General features: G+C 33.9%; 2 protein-coding genes across 3 annotated transcripts; both read right to left on the bottom strand.

Moving 5' to 3' along the window:
- Positions 1–878: 878 nt before the first annotated feature.
- Positions 879–5,325, bottom strand: LOC132052635 (uncharacterized). 2 transcript variants are annotated; one of them, XM_059444259.1, is made up of 3 exons: positions 4,920–5,319; positions 2,210–2,317; positions 881–2,124 (listed from the first exon to the last, which is right to left on the bottom strand). In XM_059444259.1, exons 1-3 carry the CDS (start codon positions 5,050–5,052, stop codon positions 1,304–1,306), a joined length of 1,062 nt encoding a protein of 353 aa, XP_059300242.1. In that variant the 5' UTR covers positions 5,053–5,319; the 3' UTR covers positions 881–1,303. The 2 variants fall into 2 exon arrangements, with proteins under 2 accessions (XP_059300243.1, XP_059300242.1); XM_059444260.1 differs by lacking the exon at positions 2,210–2,317 and having other exon boundaries at positions 879–2,124; positions 4,920–5,325.
- A 2,297-nt stretch (positions 5,326–7,622) lies between these two features.
- Positions 7,623–10,061, bottom strand: LOC132052634 (F-box/WD-40 repeat-containing protein At5g21040-like). Its single transcript, XM_059444257.1, has one exon. The coding sequence runs from the start codon at positions 9,436–9,438 to the stop codon at positions 7,843–7,845; it is 1,596 nt and encodes a 531-aa protein (XP_059300240.1). The 5' UTR covers positions 9,439–10,061; the 3' UTR covers positions 7,623–7,842.
- Between the last annotated feature and the right edge of the window lie 7,769 nt (positions 10,062–17,830).

The following is a 17,830-nucleotide window of genomic DNA, read 5'->3' as shown; positions in this document are numbered from 1 at the left end:
GTAGTACAAGAAATATTTCAGCCAATTTACATAGGAAGCACTGTTGTGACTTTATAAATGTAATCATCCGTTGCACTGCTTTTTTGCTAGAAGATTCGAATCAAAGCTTTACTTGCCTGGGCATGAGTTTGAATGAATATATACATAGCATACAAATTATTAAATGTCCTTCTATGCCTGAATAAGCAACAAGAAGTTGGATGGGTGGTAAGCAGTCTTCATCATCATCGAGTCTTCTTTGATGTCCTCTGCGATAGGCTGTTTAAACTCGATGAGAAAAAGCCATGAAATTCTGAGATTATAGTGATCATTGGGTTGTTGATGATAACACAATGGTTAACTAGAATTCCCAATTGAATTAATTCCGGGGGGGGGGGGGGTGTATACTACCCATGTTGGTGTCTTGTGCATATGCAGGCAAGCTTCTTGCACACAAGGTGGCAGTGCTCGACCAATTGTCCAAGTGATCATTTGGCCTCATAGTCCATTCTGCTTGCCCCAATTAAGATATATCTAAAAATTAGTGAGCGAGAATCTAGAGAAGCCTGGAAGTTGAAGAGAAATGAGCCAAATAGTAGTTGAGATTCAAGAAATTGAAAAATGGCCTTTTAAAATCCGATCACATGTTGTTGTCTTAGTATAGGAAAATGTATTTTTCCATTTTTGCGATGTAATAGATTTTGGCATGAATGAACATGTAGTGTATGTTTGCTTTCAATTTGTTGAGAAGTTGGCTTTAAAGCTTATAATATTGTGGATGGTGCAAATATGCTATACATTCTAAAGATGAAGTATTACCCACGAGCAATATAATCTGAAGATGAAATATACATTCTAAAGATGAAGTATTACGCATGAGCAATTTGTTAAGAAGTTGGCTTTAGAGCTTTTAATATTGTAGATGGGGCCAAAAAAATATTGTAGATGGGGCAAATATGCTATACATTCTAAAGATGACATATTGAGCATTGAGCAATATAGTCTGAAGATGAAATATACATATCTTCATTAAGATATAAATAAAACTAAAGCTAGTTCGGACAAAATATATTTCATGATAAGTATTTCAATTCACAAAGAGTCAAGTCTCTTGAATCACCCCAAAGAAATTTCCACATTCACCAGCACCAAAAAATCAGCATTACTCAGATTTGCACCGGAACAGCACGAAAATTGCACCAAAACTGTAGCAGAAAAGCACCGAAACAGCACCAAAGCTGCATGAAAACAGCACCGGAAATGCACCAAAACAGTACTAGGAAAGCACCAAAACTGCACCGGAATTGTGTTTTAACTGATTGATTCAAAGCGTGGACAGTAGGCGTTCACTGATTGATGCAATCTCTTGCCGAGCTGCAATCTTCCGCTGTTCAATTTCCTTCTTCACTGTTTCAGCTGCCTCTACTTGGGTAGCAAGTTTTACTATCTCGGCTTGTGCACTCTTAAGGTACGCTTCACAATTTTTTTCATAGCGCTTCAAACGCTCTACATCATATTCAATACTAGCAACCACTTGTTTCTTCCTACGAATCTCTTCTTCTGCCTCATCAATTTCTCTCTTCAGAGGTTCCATTTTCTCCTTTCCCCTTTTCAGTTTTCGTAGGATAAGTTTGATATCCTGTTGAAGTTGATCAGCACGAATAACAGCCTCTTCATATTTGTTCTCTAATTCTGGAAAAGACGACATGTCTCCTTTTTTCTCTTCAATTTGCAAATTGTGTTTCTTAGAAATCAAATCCTTCACATCTCTGTAGAAACAACCGTAATCAGCACTGAGACATTTCAACATAGTGAAAGCGCCAATGGCAAGGTTAACCATATCCTCCACGTTAGCAGTGGTCTTAGAAGTGAGACGAGACACCAAAAAAGACTTGACACCAGTGATCATATTCTTTGATTGTTCGTTCATTTGGGGATAAGATTCATTGCTACTAGCAGTATGTGTTGGTTTTAGTGCCTCCAGTCTTGATAAAGGATTTAAGTTTAGTTTTCTTTCTCTCTCTTCTTCCTCTTCATCACCAGGAATTTCCAAGGGCCTATCACTGCTTGATCCCGGTGGTACTACAGTAGGTGGGGGAACTTGTTCCGGAGCAATTGTGGGAGCTGCTGGAGCTTTTGTTGAAGCTGTCACATTAACAACATAAGCACTTTAGTCTAGATACTGAAAGAAACAAACAGGGAAGATCAATGTATTTGAAGAAAAACTTACTGCAGACTTCCGGAGCAATTGTGCTCGTCGAAACTTGCCCAGGAGAATTTCCATTTAACACCCTTGGTGACACAAGAGGCGACGGAACTGCTGGATCTTTTCTGGGAGCTGTCACATTAACAACATAAGCACTCCAGTTAAAATTTCGAAGCAAACAAACAGGGAAGATGAATGTATATGAATAAAAACTTATTGCAGACTTCCAAACAGGGAAGAAAATAATGTTTGCAGTACATACATTAAGCAGTCTCATCCCAAAAAAGATGAGTACATTTGGATCCCTCAATCAATGGTATTTTTAGCACTAAATCTGGTTATTGCTTCCCTATCTGGAAAACAACTTTAACTGTATTCGGCGGCCTCGAACTTTGAATAAGATTAAGACCTTTATGTGGCTTCGAACATGTCACATTGTACCTGATGATGTTCGCAAAATATGCAATACAAGAGAAGAATCTGTTCTCCAAGTCCTAACACAACGTAAGAACGCAAAAGATTTCTTGAACAAGGTAAATATAACCACTAAGACAGTCTCCTTATTGACTATGGGAATAACCTTGACTCATATTATTGGATTAAGACTGAATGTGCTAGGGAAAACTGTGTTGAGGGTCTATCGGAAACAGCCTCTCCACCCCACAAAGGTATGGTTAAGGTCCACGTATGTCCTACCCTCCCCAGACCCCACTTGTGGGATTGCACTGAGTATGTTGTTGTTGCTGTTTGCTAGGGAAAATTGTGTTAATAATATTCTGAAATGGAAGGAACTCTTTCCTTTGGCAATCTGGCACTTGTTAGCTAGAAATGATAATACTTTCAACAGAATCAATGGACCTGCTACTTTAGATGTAGTAATTACTAGGGCTATTGAATTTAAAACGATGTATCACTTCAATACTGATAATTGTATGACTTCAATTAGATACAGTAAATGGGAGCCTCCTGATAAAAGATTCTATAAATTCATTACAGTTGGGGCCTCAATGGGAAATCCAGAAAGAGAGGCATTGGTAGAATTCATCAGAAGTGTAAAGAACAAACAATCTTCTAACTGACCAAGATGAAATAGTATAGTACCTAGAGAAGCCAAAGACAAACAAAAACGCTTACCACAAGAACGTTCTTTTTATTGGGGCAATAGCTCTGAAAAGTGAAAAGACAAATTGCCAATCTTTTCTTTCATCTCGGGACAAATACGACCGGGAGGAGCTAATTCAAACCCCTCCGGTTTAAAGATAGATCATAATCGTAACTGGATTATTGGATTTAACCAGACAATTCATCAGTATTTGTGACTTTAAATTAGTATTAAACTACTAGTATCTTTTCTATCCAAAAAAAAAAAAACTACTGCAAATCACTGAGACTTCCGAACAGGAGAAGAAAATGTATGTATTTGTAGGAAAACTTACTGCAAATCACACAGGCTTTCTTACCATATTTCTACTTTTTCTTCAACCCTCCAATTCTTTATTTTCTTTCTTTCTATTGTATTTTAGTAGTATGTGAGGACTGAGAGTTGATTTCAAAATAGGAATATTGTACACTTAATGGGATCAATTGCATAAAATATTTTCTTTTAACTTGTCATGCCACCTTGTTTTTCCTTTTCTTTTCTGTTTTCCTTTTCTTATTTTTACTTGCCATGCATACCAACGTAAGCACTTTAGTTTATATACTGAAAGAAACAAACAGGGAAGATCAATTTATTAGAAGAAAAACTTACTGCAGACTTCCGAAGCAATTGTGCTCGTCGAAACTTGCCCAGGAGAATTTCCATTTAACACCCTTGGTGACTCAAGAGGCGACGGAACTGCTGGATCTTTTCTGGGAGCTGTCACATTAACAACATAAGCACTCCAGTTAAAATTTCGAAGCAAAACAAACCGGGAAGATCAATGTATATGAATAAAAACTTACTGCAGACTTCCAAACAGGGAAGAAAATAATGTTTGCAGTACATATATTAAGCAATCTCATCCTAAAAAAGATATATGAATACATCTGGATCCCTCAATCAATGGTATTTTTAGCACTAAATCTGGTTATTGCAACTTTAACTATATTTGGAGATTTAGAACATTGAATAAGATTAAAACCTTTATGTGGCTTCGAACATGTCATAATAGATTATACCTATAAGCTCCTTCCCTTTTAAAAGAACACATTATACCTGATGATGTTTGCAAAATATGCACGCGAAAGATTTCTGGAAAAAGGTATAAAATAACCACTAGACAGTCTCCTATTAACTATGTGAATAACCCTGACTCATATTATTGGATTAAGATTGAATGTGCTAGGGAAAACTGTGTTTATAATATTCTGAAATGGGAGGAAATCTTTCCTTTTGCAATCTGCCACTAGAAATGTAAGCACATGAAAGATTTCATTTTGTTTAAGGGGGGGTCTCTTATATGAAAATGTTACCAATCTCAAAAAAAAAAAAATGAAAATGGGCATACTAAGGACCCTCTTGGCCATGAGAATTTTTCACTTTTTTTTGGATTTTTTTTTTCATTTTATTTGGAAAACACCTAAAACCTTGTTTTCACTTTTTTCACTTTCACTACATTCAAACAACCAAATATTTTTTGTAAAAACTATAACCAAACACAACTCCATCTTCAACTCCAACTTCAAAATTCCAAAAAAAGTGAAAAATATTTGGTTTTCATGGCCAAATGCCTACTAAGTTGGAAAAACCTACTGCAAAGGCCACAAGCTTTCAAGGAAGTCCTTTTCTTGTAATGACATTTGAATGTTGGAGATAATAAGCTTGTAGCTGGTTGTTGTAGTTGTAGAGAATTTCTTCTAGCCAAACTTAACCTTGTTGCTACCATCTTTCTCTTCCTAAAACTCTTTCTTTCTAGTTGTTTTGTAATTGTGAGATATGAGTGAAGACTATTTCAAAACCATAGTTAATGAACTCTACTTGAAACATAGAAAAGGCTGAGGCTCTAGGCTGCAAAAGCTTCATTTTGCCAATTTAGGCAAATATTTTGTCTTATTTGAATCAAATATGCTAGTACTAATTTTGTGAAAAAAACAGCTTTTCATCAGTGTGACAGAAAAGAGAACGTTATGATGGTAAAATTGCATTTGATTTCCTCTGCTTTGGTGATTACTCTATTGACAAACTTTTTTTTTTTTTTTTTTTTTTTGTAAAGAAATATAGGTTCTTAACAATATTTTCATGGATTCTACAGTAGGGATTTTAAGAGTCATTGTTCATGTGGTGACAACTAATGGGCTTTACATTATTAATAAGACATAGTTGTAGAAAGTACTGAAATTGGGAGAAGAATATCATAACATGTTTACGACCACAATATCATAACATGTTTAAAACCACAAATTTAAAAAAAATTATAATCGTACAAATATCATGACATATTTAAAAATATAATTTTCAAAGTCTTTCTTCTTTATTTTGTAATCTTCGTGTTCAGTCAAACATATTCATATAAGATGGAATGGAGCAAGTAATAGAAAGCTACTCCATTCCCTTTTATTGTTCTTTTTCTTTTTTTAATGTTTGACACACCATATGGAGTAGTAAAAGTGGATTTGACCAAAAAGAAAAACCTTTTGGTTTTCTAAAGTGATATAGGAGTATACTGTATATTCTAGATCAATTTTTTTCTGCTAAAATGACATATAAAAAGGATCAAAAATTTATTGTGTGAGTCTAGTGTTAGTTTTTTCCATTTTCAGTATCCCCGTGAGAGACAAAAAATAAGGCACTTGTTCACTTTCACATATTTGCTTAATTTCAGACTGTTGTTTTCTTTTTGGGGAAACAATACTTTAAAGAGTTTTATGTGACATTCCGATTTGATTTTAATTTAATTTTTAGAAAAGATCTTTTAAGAAGAAAAATAATTTTGGAGGAAAGCTATACGTTTGAGTATGCTTTTGTGGAAATATTTTTGAAGCGATCACATATGTGTTTCCTATTGCTCTACGGCATCAAATGAATATCCAAGCAATTCCAACGCCCGTTCATTTTTCACCCTTGCCATATTCAAACTGCACTTCTGCAAGCTAAAATAAAATATAAAGAAAGAATTAAAAATTGAAAAAAACCGTCTCTATCTATCAATTATCAATCATAAAACTATTAGAAGCATCAATGTTTTCAAAGATGTGATGGACAGGAGAATCTTAAGCAATAGTACAATCAATAAGTTTCAGTTTTTAGCAAAGCAAAACATCAGGTTCACTCTATTCAGTCAGAAAATACTGTTGAATTTATAAATGTGCTCATCAGTTACATATTTTTATCTGCTAATACAAGAAATATTCCAGTCAATTATATAGGAAGCACTGGGGTGACTCCATAAACGTAATCATCGGTTGCACGGTTCTTTGCTCTGTGAGATGAGATGTGTATGGTCCAATATGTTCTGTTTTGAATTTCAATCACAAGTTTAAACAAAAAGATTTGCTGCTTTCTGATAGCTGGAAATCATACATATATTTTAGGAGATTTGAGTGGACTTCCTTGTATCTGTAATGGTCTATTAACACCAGAAGCTACTTATGTAATAAAGCTACTAATACAGGCTCAATTCCAGTTTAATAATTGTCCGTGATGTTACTGTGCTGGGGAGGTAGCAGGTGTCCCATGGAATTCAAATGTGTGCAATTAGTCCGGACGCCATTGATAATAATCGGTCATGACGTTGTTGTGAGTGGTGATAGGATTTGGAAGAAGTTTCAACGGGACAAAGTTCAGTTTTCTACATGTAATATCTGTGCTGGTTGCATGATAGATCCAAAGTAAACACTTTTCAGTTTTCAGCATCACTTAATCAAATATCCAACACCAGTAACTGAATGTTTGTCGACTGAAAGAAGTTAAGGCAGATTAAAAGAAAAGGGGGGATGAGGACTGTCAATGCAGAATTTGATGAAATGTAATGTCACAAGAAGGAGCTCAAAATTCGACAGTAATATAAAAGCAATGAAACCTAGTTATGAGTCTTGCAGACTGCTCGGGATATATTTCGAGCAGACTGTAAGACATGGGTGTACCCCTATCTTGCCTGTCTTTATCAAATCTGTAAATTTACAGCAAAAAAATAACTGTGCTCATTTAGGGGGAAAATCCACAAAACAACTTCTCTGCCTTGGTTCATCAAATCAGAACTAGCATTTACGAAATCATGGTGTTAAAGCAACACTAGATTCTGCATCCCCTATAAATTCCTGAAATAGCATTTCAAGTCAAATTCGGCAAGATACTAATCATCTACTTTCTCAATATGCCAGCACAACTTTGAAATCAAAATCTGATAGCCAACATCAGTTTTTTTAAAACAAGTAAAACTTTTGACAGCCAACATCAGAAAATTAACAGAAATACTGTTATGTCCTAAATCGATCAGAAATTAAAAGTAGACAAGCCTTTGTAGTGCCAGACTAAAGAGATCAAATAAGAGAAATGAGCGAAAGAGTTGTAAAGGATACAGGCTGTACCTTCAATTTTAATGTCAATATAAATGAGAAAGAGGAGAAATGACGGTCTATGGAAGCTTTGAACAACAACAAAAAAGGGTATTTCATACATGATTAGGTATTGCCAAAATAGAATTACTCTGAGGATCAATGACAAACTGCAGTCACTTCTAGGCCTTCACCCTCCAAGTCATCTTACGCCTGTTGTACCAGCTGTTTCTATCACCATCCGTTTGGTTCTTCTTTTCTTCAAATGAGCACTGATCACCACGTCTGCCTTTACCATTACGCCTTCTCATTCTATTCTCTAACCTTAAACCTCTTAGATCTTGGACTCGCCGCTCGATCTCCAAAGCTTGAGAGAAGTTCCAGATCCTGACAATACCTTCTTCACCAGCACACACAATACGGTTAGATCCAACATCCACCGCAAACAAATTAGTCCCAAACCCATGCAGCATTCTTTGTGGTGGTTCGACGTTGTTAACTAGATTGTCAGCTTTAGAATAATTATTCAGCGTGGAATTCCGGTTTGTTCTCAACAGCTTTCTCACATCAATAAGGGAAAGTTTTCCATCACTTGAAGCTGAAACAAGCCAAGGGAACTCAAATGCAAGAGAATAAACAGAACTTGAGTGAGGATTCCAAGTTGCAACCCGCCTGACATGATACCTAGTATTTTCAAAGATCTCAAACATGTGAATGGCTCCATCTTCCCCACCAGTGAATAGAAGCTTCCCGGTGTGGCTTCGCGCCAAAGAGTAAGTATAACCAGCATGAGCATTGTTGATGACAGCAAGTTTTGACCCATGATTCGTATCCCAAATATAAAGATCCGAGCCTGCTGTGCTCGCCACTGTTGTATCATGGGGGGCCAGATTCCAAACCCAGTCATTGTGTATCAAAACTTTCAAACACTCCAAAGAAGATCGATCCCAAACACGAACACTCATGTCCCATGAACCACTATACATCCTATTGAAATCCAACGCAAGGCATGTTATCGGCCCTTCATGTTCCCAAACTTCGAATTCCATATTCTGGTTCTGCGGTGGTGCTCTAAGATCAAACAAATGAGGATTTCCTTCATTCGCTTTCCAACCATGTATGAATCCACTAGTACCCCCAGCCACTAATAGCCTAGAATCAGCTGCAACTGCACGGATAGTGCAGCCAAGAGGTCGAGATGATGTAATCGACAACCCTTCTTCCAAGTCCCACATTCTCACTATTTGATCATACCCTGAAGTAAACACAAGTTTCTTCGAAGATAAAACAAAAACTGCTCTAACATCCTCAGTATGACCATACAACGTATCAATAGTATAACGTCCCATGAACGTTTTACTACGAAACTCTTTCTCCACAAAAAGCTCCTTCCATGACTTCTCGTCCGAATGCTCAGCCTGCAATATTGGCTGGCCCCACCTCTCACAATAGAACTCCTTCCACACATGGTGTTCAGACGCAATACGATACAATAACGTACTAGCACACGAAATAATACCTAGCTCTTTCGGTTCTAAACAATTAAGTATCTCCGAAATCAATGCCGGTGGAAGATCATTGATCGACCGACAATCCGGAAAAACCTCATTAACGGTAACCAGCTCTTCGTATTTCGAATTCACAATACTACCTTTAACATCTAATTTATACAAATAATTTCCTTTCTCGGATACTAATGTCGAATTATCTCGATTCTTAGAGGGTTCAATTGAACAATTTTTCAAATTCTCAGTAACTTTTTGGCATTCAAATGCCATAAAAATGGTTCCCTAAAACTATAAACTGAAGAGTAGTGCCCTAAAGCAACTATAAATGCAAACTACTTGTTTCAAGGCAACCTAAAACTCAACAATACTGTAATTAAGCTCAAATAGCAAAAACCTAAAAACAATTGAACTCAAAAAAAAAAAAAACGAATTGTCATTCAAAAACTGAAAATTGGAGAAAGACCCAAAAATTCAAATACAAACCCTAATTAAATTTCACCAACAGATGAAAAAAAAAATGTTCTCTATAATCCGAAAAGGAAATAAAAAAAAGTATCTGAAGAGATAGCAAAAAGAAGATAAAGGGGAAAATAAATGAAGAATTGAATAGAGTATATACCTAAGTTGTTATACAGTACCTAAAGAAGAGCGATTCGTTTTGCAAATTGGTATGTATGAATTTAGGGATTTGAATATTTGGGGAGAGACTTACGAAATGATTGTTGAGGAAGAGAGTGACACAGACATCGAGATCTACGGTGTCTGAGTCACTGAGGGTGACAAGAACTAGGGAAACGGACGGTGGAGATGACTCGGTGAATGGTTATGAGAGTGCGTGATAGTTTTGTCGGTTAAATTTCACACCTAATCACATACGTAGATTTTTTTACATCTATTTTATCACTTGAAAATCACGACACTAGTAGTACTATGGTAACCAAATAGTCACAACATTAAAAAAATAGTATAAATTTTTATGGGCTTTTTATTATTTTTTTCACCTTTTTTAAACAAATAACCATAAAAAATTTGACAAAAAAAGATTCACCAATAAGCTTTTGACACTTTACTATCATTTTTTGAAGGGGTGGCAAAACCAAACCCATCTCGTCCAACCCGTCCGGTGTTTCTACGAGTTGAGTAATGACCCGTTTGTTGAGTTGACCCAACGGATTGAACCCAAAATAAACCTTCAATCAATTGGATTAAAACAGGACAAAGTTGTGTAACCAGCCGGATCAAAATGTAACCCAACCTAAACAAGCAAGAATATTTTTTAAAAAAAATTGTACGTTTGAAATCCAATAGAAGAATATTGATATTAATATTATAAAAATATTAAATTGGTCTGTAACAACGCATATGTTACGACATTACTTGAGCAAATATTCTGGAATGACTGAAGCAGGTTTAACTTATCATGATTTGATTTTTCTAACTATAACCACAAGCTGAGCTGAACTGTGGGGTACTGGGTAGGCATGGTACTGTATATACCGAATAACATATCGAAATAGAAATTTTTAATATCGCGGTTTCGATATTACGGTATTTGGTATTGTATTTGCTATGCATTTTAATATTATTTGATATTCGGTATTTATAAAAAGAATACCGAGATACCGTACCAAAGTTTATACTACATGTACAATTCATATATATTATACTTAATACTATTAAATACATAGACTAGTTTTTTTTCAAAAAAACACATCTCATTCAAGTTAGATTTTGGATGTCACTTTGAATGGAATTTTTGTGTAAAATTGTACAAGACTAAGGATTATCTTAATTTTGTTTAACTTTGTAACTTGTTTCTATCGTGATTCAAATGTTATTTTTGTGTAATTGAATAACGAAGAAAATTGCTTGTACTTTCTTTTGAATATGTCTACATGTGTAAGGTGTTAGTTTAATATAATTGAGACGTTACTTGAAAAGTCGAAGTCATAATCCTTTATTATATGAGTATATATGTGAGTTGAAGTCAAACAAACTATGGTTACCGGATTACCGTACTGAAAAATACCGAAATCGAACTTCGAAATACCGAACCATACCGTATTATTTTGATATGATAGTAGTATAGTATTTTTAGAAACCAAAAATCGAAGTTACCGAACCGAAGTTTCAAATGTCGTACGATACCGCATCATATCCACCCCTATGTTGAAGTCTAGAGTTTGATGTTAGTAAAAATAGGACATCTATATTTAATTAAAAGACCAGATATCTGTGCTAATATATACATTAAAACCCGTCTATTAAACGGCCTCTTTCCTTATTCTATTTAATGTTTTCTTCACCTTTTTTTTTTTTTTCCCTTTATAATGGGGAAGACATAGCAGACAAATACTTTTCAGCTATATTGCACCTTAGAGTGCCATTTATAAAAGTTGTGATATGTTTAAGGAGAGGAGAGGTTGGATAATGAATCATTATTTGGCCTATCTTGATCCAACCCATTCTGACCCAAGCAAATGTGGACGGGTTGGGTCTTGACCCAATAATTAATGTGACTTGTTTTAACCCGCCCATTTGTCACCCCTTATTTTTCTACATTACTTCTTTTATAAACTTTGTTTGGCTGTAAAATCGTAATGTTCAAAAAAATATACACCTAATATATAGAAAATACTCTAATTGGGCCATAAGTTCTTATATTTAGGATATCATTATTATATAGTACTATTAATATAACTCTTTCATCACCAAAGATTGCGGTGGATTATGATAATTATCCCTCCGTCTTTAGTCAAACGTCTTAGATTCGAGCTCTCAACATAGAGTTGTCTAATAGAGAACGTTCGCCCAAAGGTAGACTTATAACTTTTTGATAGCTTTTAATTATTTTTTTGTCACTAATAATTTTATTAAGGACAAAGGAGCAAATATACCCTTTGCGATTTAGAACAAATATACCTCTCGTTACAAAAGTGGTATATATACTCCTGTCATTACAAAATGGTGCAAATATACCCTTTTCGCTGACGGGATTTTTTTTTTTAAATCATTTAGATTATTGTTAATTAAATATAATGCCACGTGACTTTAAAAAAAAGTCTAACCATTTTTTTTTTAGTAGACATACTTTTCTAAAGCCACATAGTAATTTTTTTCCTCATGGGTCGGGTCTGATTCGTTTAAAAAAATGGGTAGCTTATTTTTTTAAAGTCACAGAGATATTTTTTAAACGAACCGGACCCGACTCACCAGAAAAAAATTACTATGTGGCTTTAGAAAAATATGTCTACTAAAAAAAAAATAGATAGACTTTTTTTTTAAAGTCACATGGCATTTTTTTAAAATTAAAAAATAACCTAAATGATTTTTTTTAAAAGCCCTTTAGCGAAAAGGATATATTTGCACCATTTTGTAACGGCAGGGGTATATATACATCACTTTTATAATGAGGGGTATATTTGCTCTAAATCGCAAAGTTGAGAAGTATATTTGCACCTTTGCCCTTCTATTAATCACCAATAGAGAAAAGAATACAAAACCTTAGCCCAGCTGGCTAATAGAGGGTAAGTCTCAAAGAGCAAAAACGGTTAATCCAAAGCTATGCTAATTAAACACTATACATAGCATAACATCAAAACATGCAATGTGGCTTGGGACTAAATTCCTAATTCCAAGTGAAGCTCGAATGTTGCACATATAGGTAACCTCTCTTGCAATGCAGTCCCATCCAGTAGCTCATTTGTCATAGATTTTCTTGTTTCTTTCCAGCCAGATCCTATATACAACTTCAGCATACAACAATCTAAACACTCTAGTTGTCTAGGATTTTTCTTTAGCATTTCCAACAGCCCATTGCAGGTGGAGAGCCCAATTTCCAGATTGGAAATTACCTCTCTGTGCCCAACTAATAACTTTTGTCCGCATCTTCTTGCATACTGACATTCAACAAAGAGGTGATCTCTAAATTCAGGAGAGTTTTGGCATAAAGTGCAAGTAGGATCCATGTCTAAACCCCACTTGGCCAATTTATCAGTAGTCAGCAGTTTGCATTGCTGCTATGTGACGAGGAGGTTAGGGGTTCAAGTTGTGCAAACAACCTCTTGCAGAAATGCAGGGCAAGGTTGCGTACAATAAAACCTTATGGTCCAGCGCTTCCCCAGACCTCGCGCATAGCGAAAGCTTAGTGCACCGATTGCCAGCAGTTTGCATTGTAGAATAAGCCACATAGTGAACCTGGGTTTTGGCCTTGCATCATTCCTGAATATAGCTTTTACTTTAGAATCGCTACTTTTTGATATTGATTGCTTAGCTAATATCTTTGTAATATGTTATTACTAATTTTAAATACAAAAGGCTGGGTAAGACACAAAGGGTGCTTGAGCAATGAGCACCCAGTGCCTCAGTTTATATCCGTTGTTATATTCGACACAATTCTGGATTGATCTAGTTCAAAATAGATTGAGTTAAACAATCCAAGAAAGTGGCATTCTTTCAGGTAAATATTTGCACAAAAAGCCCAACTCACCTACAAATTGTGCTAGAAAATCAGGATTTCCAAGTACGAAGTTTTACTTGGGTTTATCTAACTTGTGCCTTGTCATATTTACCGGGAGTTTAGTTATCACTCTACATAGGAATTTAATACTACTTTCAACCAAAAAAAAATTAATACAACTAGTAGAAATTTGCTTTTCTAATTTCAAGAGACGACTGAAAAGGAGGGTCACCTCCATACGCTAGTTTCGCCCCATAAGGCACACGCTAGCTTTTTCTATATTTAGCAAATATACAGAAAATGACACAGTATACGTGGGTAAAGGGAGTCAGACAAATCACAAATAGCATCTGATCCTCTTCATTGTGGAGACAAGTCATGGAGTCTTCTACCCAGAAATGAAGCTAATATTTGAATTTTATGAATTCTGAGTATCAAAAGTTTTAATATAATTCATTCGAATCAATCGTTCGTGCTTTTTTAATGAATTTTAAATATTTATACCAAATTCAAGCTAAAATTATTAGGTTCACACTCTATATATCTGCTTGTGTTTCTAGAATATTACTTTTTAATGTTTGTGATTTGTTTTAAATATACCCATCGTTAACTTATTGACTCAAAATATGACTTGAATTCATGGACATATTTTAATGATCATCTCCTTCCATTATTAGTATTATCGTAATGTACGTAATAAAAAATATATAACAGCCTAAAATATACAAAGGGGCAGAAGACTGCTCAATTTTTCAACTGAATATAACGTTAGGACGATATACAAATTTCCATACCAAATTAAATAATTAGAAACCTAAAATATTCGGCAACTTCAAATTTCAAATTTTCGTACCAATTCAAATATAATTAGTAACCTAAATTATTCGGTGACTTCAAATTTCAATTTTTCAAACTTCAGTTCACAATATTTCACACATTCTAAACGTGTCTATATGTCTGCCGTATACATAATTAATCAAATTAATTTACTGTATCATAATAGATGTTTACCGAGTAAATTAATCAATTTAATTATGAGAATTACAAATTAAAGTGAGAATATATATCATTTAATCATGTTAACTAATGAAAATTTATATGCAAGTTTATATGTTTTGTATTCATTTTACTTGATGTAAATATCATGTGCAGATTAAAAAAATCCCCCTAAAAAGTCTTTAATGTAACATTTTAAATAATGCAGCATGGGAGAAGGTCTTAAGTATATCCCGCGAATTTACAAATCGTTGCAAAGATGGTCTCAATAAATTTTTTCTTTCTTTCTTTTTGGACTATTTCTTTGATTAAAAAATAAGTTTTCTTCCACCCACTCCAAATGGTCTTTCACGTAAGATGACCATACTACTTTGTTCGTTTTCACATTGAACATCTTTTTTCTCCCACTACTTATTATATTTAAAAAAAAAAAAAAAAAAAAAAACAGGATTTCAAAATTTTGTTCCTTTAAAGGGAAGTATCTAAAGACTTCTAACTTTTAGTGTTAGGATAGAATAGAAAAAGAATATCCAAAAAAAAGGTAAAAAGGGTCCCTAAAAGTTTCTATTTTGCCTAATGCATGATTTTTTTTCTTTTCCAAATAGTTAGAACAATATGCTCTTGGGAGACATGAACCACAATCAACCTCTCTTTTAAGACTTCTAACATGGTCGATTCTAGATAGAGCACGTAGAGGGTTTTTTTTTGCCCCAACCTTCCCCGTTACTCCCTCGCTCCGCCGTTGCGACAACCGTCCAAATCATTTGATAGCCTTTTCCTTAGACAGTGGCCGAACGCCCCTCTCCTTTTTTGGACTCGGAGTCTCAAAGCAGAACCTTCCCTTTTCTTCTCTACCAAATAAAAAGAAAGTTGATATTGAGACTCCTATATGTGATATGTCCCTCTAAAATTGTTGCTTTGCATTAAAAAAAAGGATAGAGTCTGGTGCCTGAAGAATACCGTATTTATGTTGGGCTCGAGAAAGAGTCATACCTCTTGGAATTGTGATGCAAACAAGTATCCTAAAACAAAAATTAGTCATTAATTTTAAGACTCGAACCATAACTTAGAGGTCATGCGGAGATAAACTTTGCTCCATAGCTCCAGTCTAATTGTTCTGCAAAAAATAGATAGTCTAGTACACAAAGCATTTCGCATTAACAGGTTCTAGGAAAAGGCCACACCTAGGGTGTGATGATAGCCTAATCTAATTGTCGCTTTGCATAAAAAGAGAAAAAATATTTGTCAAGTGAAACATCAATTTAGGATGCCAAAATGAGAAATGGGTGAAATTCATTTGAGAAGATAAGAGGAATTACAATTCTTATAAAAACAGAAAAAAGACATCCATTTTTAACCCATTGATATAAAGGAAAAAATATACATCATCTCTGGTCTGGCCTTGTTTAGACCAGTACCAAAACCTCTAGCAACAATAGTAAAACATATGTGGAGAATAGTACAAATATAGGAAAGGACACTTATTAATTAATGTAAGAGACTTAAACTGGACTATCTAATTAATTATATATTCCTCTGACTATGTTCCCCTGGTGGGGTAAGTTTGGTGTGACTAAAGGGATTATTAAACTTTCCTTTTTTAAATCAAAAATCAAACACACTCCTCACTTAAATTCTTCTGTTCACAGTAATAATTGCTTAATTGAACTCATTCCTCGTATTAAATAATTCTACCCTTCTAAGCGCCACTCTTTAATTAATAGGACTACTATATTAAACTCACCACTCATCCTCCATCAAACATTCCAAAATTAATTAAACAGATCTTTCATTAACACTCTGGCAAATTTAAATTTACTTTAACGTAACTGTTATTTTGCAAAACTTAACTTCTATTATATCTTTTGTAATTCATAATAATATATTTATTTTAATAATATTTATATTTATATTTATTATTAATAATATATAATAATTCAGCTTTTCCTTTTTGCATTTGTTTTATTTGTGTTTTGCTTTAGACTCTTAGTTGCTTTTGCTTTATTAATAATAATAATAAAAAAAAAGGCTTTTATGCCTTTTGATTTTAAAAAATATACATTTATATAAAACTTTATTTTTGATTCAGTTATAAATCTTTAAAATAATAAAACTTCATGAAAGACAAACACGTGAAATTTACTCTTATATAGAGTACTTTCAACACCAATTAATAAGTTAGAGGTTTGAGCCGTATGCAAGTTAAATTGACAAATTTTACATTAATATATACATTAAATATTTGAAACGTGTGAAAGAGAAGTGGATACACAATTAATTCTCTCTCGAATGGAAGAAGAAAGAGAATTCATAAACGACGAAATTCTTGAATTGAGCAATTTTTAATATGGCAGTCTGATTATTTTTTCTCTAGTGAGTGCCACTTTATTGTCATGTTGTGGGTCCCATAATTACTTCAAGTATCTTAATCATTTAGTCATAAATAAATGATTAAACCCAAATGCATACTATAAATAAATAAAAGATAATAAAGGAGTAGTAATATTCTTTTAAACCTCACATAGATAATTAATTCATTAATCATGAATATAAATGATTAAACCCCAGCACATACTATAAATGAATAAATAATAAATAATTTAATAACAAAACCCCCACATGTTAAAAACTCTCAAATGTGTATGATGTATTAAAATGCCATTTGAATTTTGTGGTTATAATCTTGTCAATGCTTGAATTGCCAACTTACTAAATTTAAAAAATAACATCTTTTAAGACATACTGGAAATGAAAGTAAGACATTTAAATTGGTATAAATGAATAATACCAATTCTTTTAAACCACACTGGGATCAATTAATCCATTAGTCATGAATATAAATGATTAAACCCCACCGCACACTATAAATGAATAATAAAAATTTAATAACAAAACTCCCACATGTTAAAAACTCTCATATTAAAATGTCATGTAAAACACAAAAAATGAAAGTAAGACACTTAAATTGGGACGGAAAGAGTAATATTCTTTTAGATCCTACAGAGATTAATTAATTTATTAATCATGAATAAAAATGATTAAACCCCACCACATGTACTATAAATAAATAAATTTAATAACAAAACCCCCACATGTTAAAACTCTCATGTTGTTTTCTCTCTCTCTAGAAAAATTTGAGTCTATAAATGTCAAAATCACTCCATCTTCACAAAGTGCCATTGCCCATTGCTACGCGTAGTTGTTGAA

The sequence above is a fragment of the Lycium ferocissimum genome, chromosome 4 (assembly GCF_029784015.1).
Source record: "Lycium ferocissimum isolate CSIRO_LF1 chromosome 4, AGI_CSIRO_Lferr_CH_V1, whole genome shotgun sequence".
Taxonomy (NCBI): Eukaryota; Viridiplantae; Streptophyta; class Magnoliopsida; order Solanales; family Solanaceae; genus Lycium; species Lycium ferocissimum.
Note: the sequence above shows the minus strand (reverse complement) of the source record. Positions and strands in the feature narration are given on the sequence as shown.

Bases quoted from the DNA above. Each gene is read 5' to 3' on its own strand.
- LOC132052635 (XM_059444259.1), bottom strand. From the start codon at position 5,052: ATGGTAGCAACAAGGTTAAGTTTGGCTAGAAGAAATTCTCTACAACTA. The intron at 2,318-4,919 runs GTAGGTTTTTCC...TTAATGTGACAG, and splicing joins GAAAGCTTGTGGCCTTTGCA to CTCCCAGAAAAGATCCAGCA. The intron at 2,125-2,209 runs GTAAGTTTTTCT...TTAATGTGACAG, and splicing joins AATTGCTCCGGAAGTCTGCA to CTTCAACAAAAGCTCCAGCA.
- LOC132052634 (XM_059444257.1), bottom strand. From the start codon at position 9,438: ATGGCATTTGAATGCCAAAAAGTTACTGAGAATTTGAAAAATTGTTCA.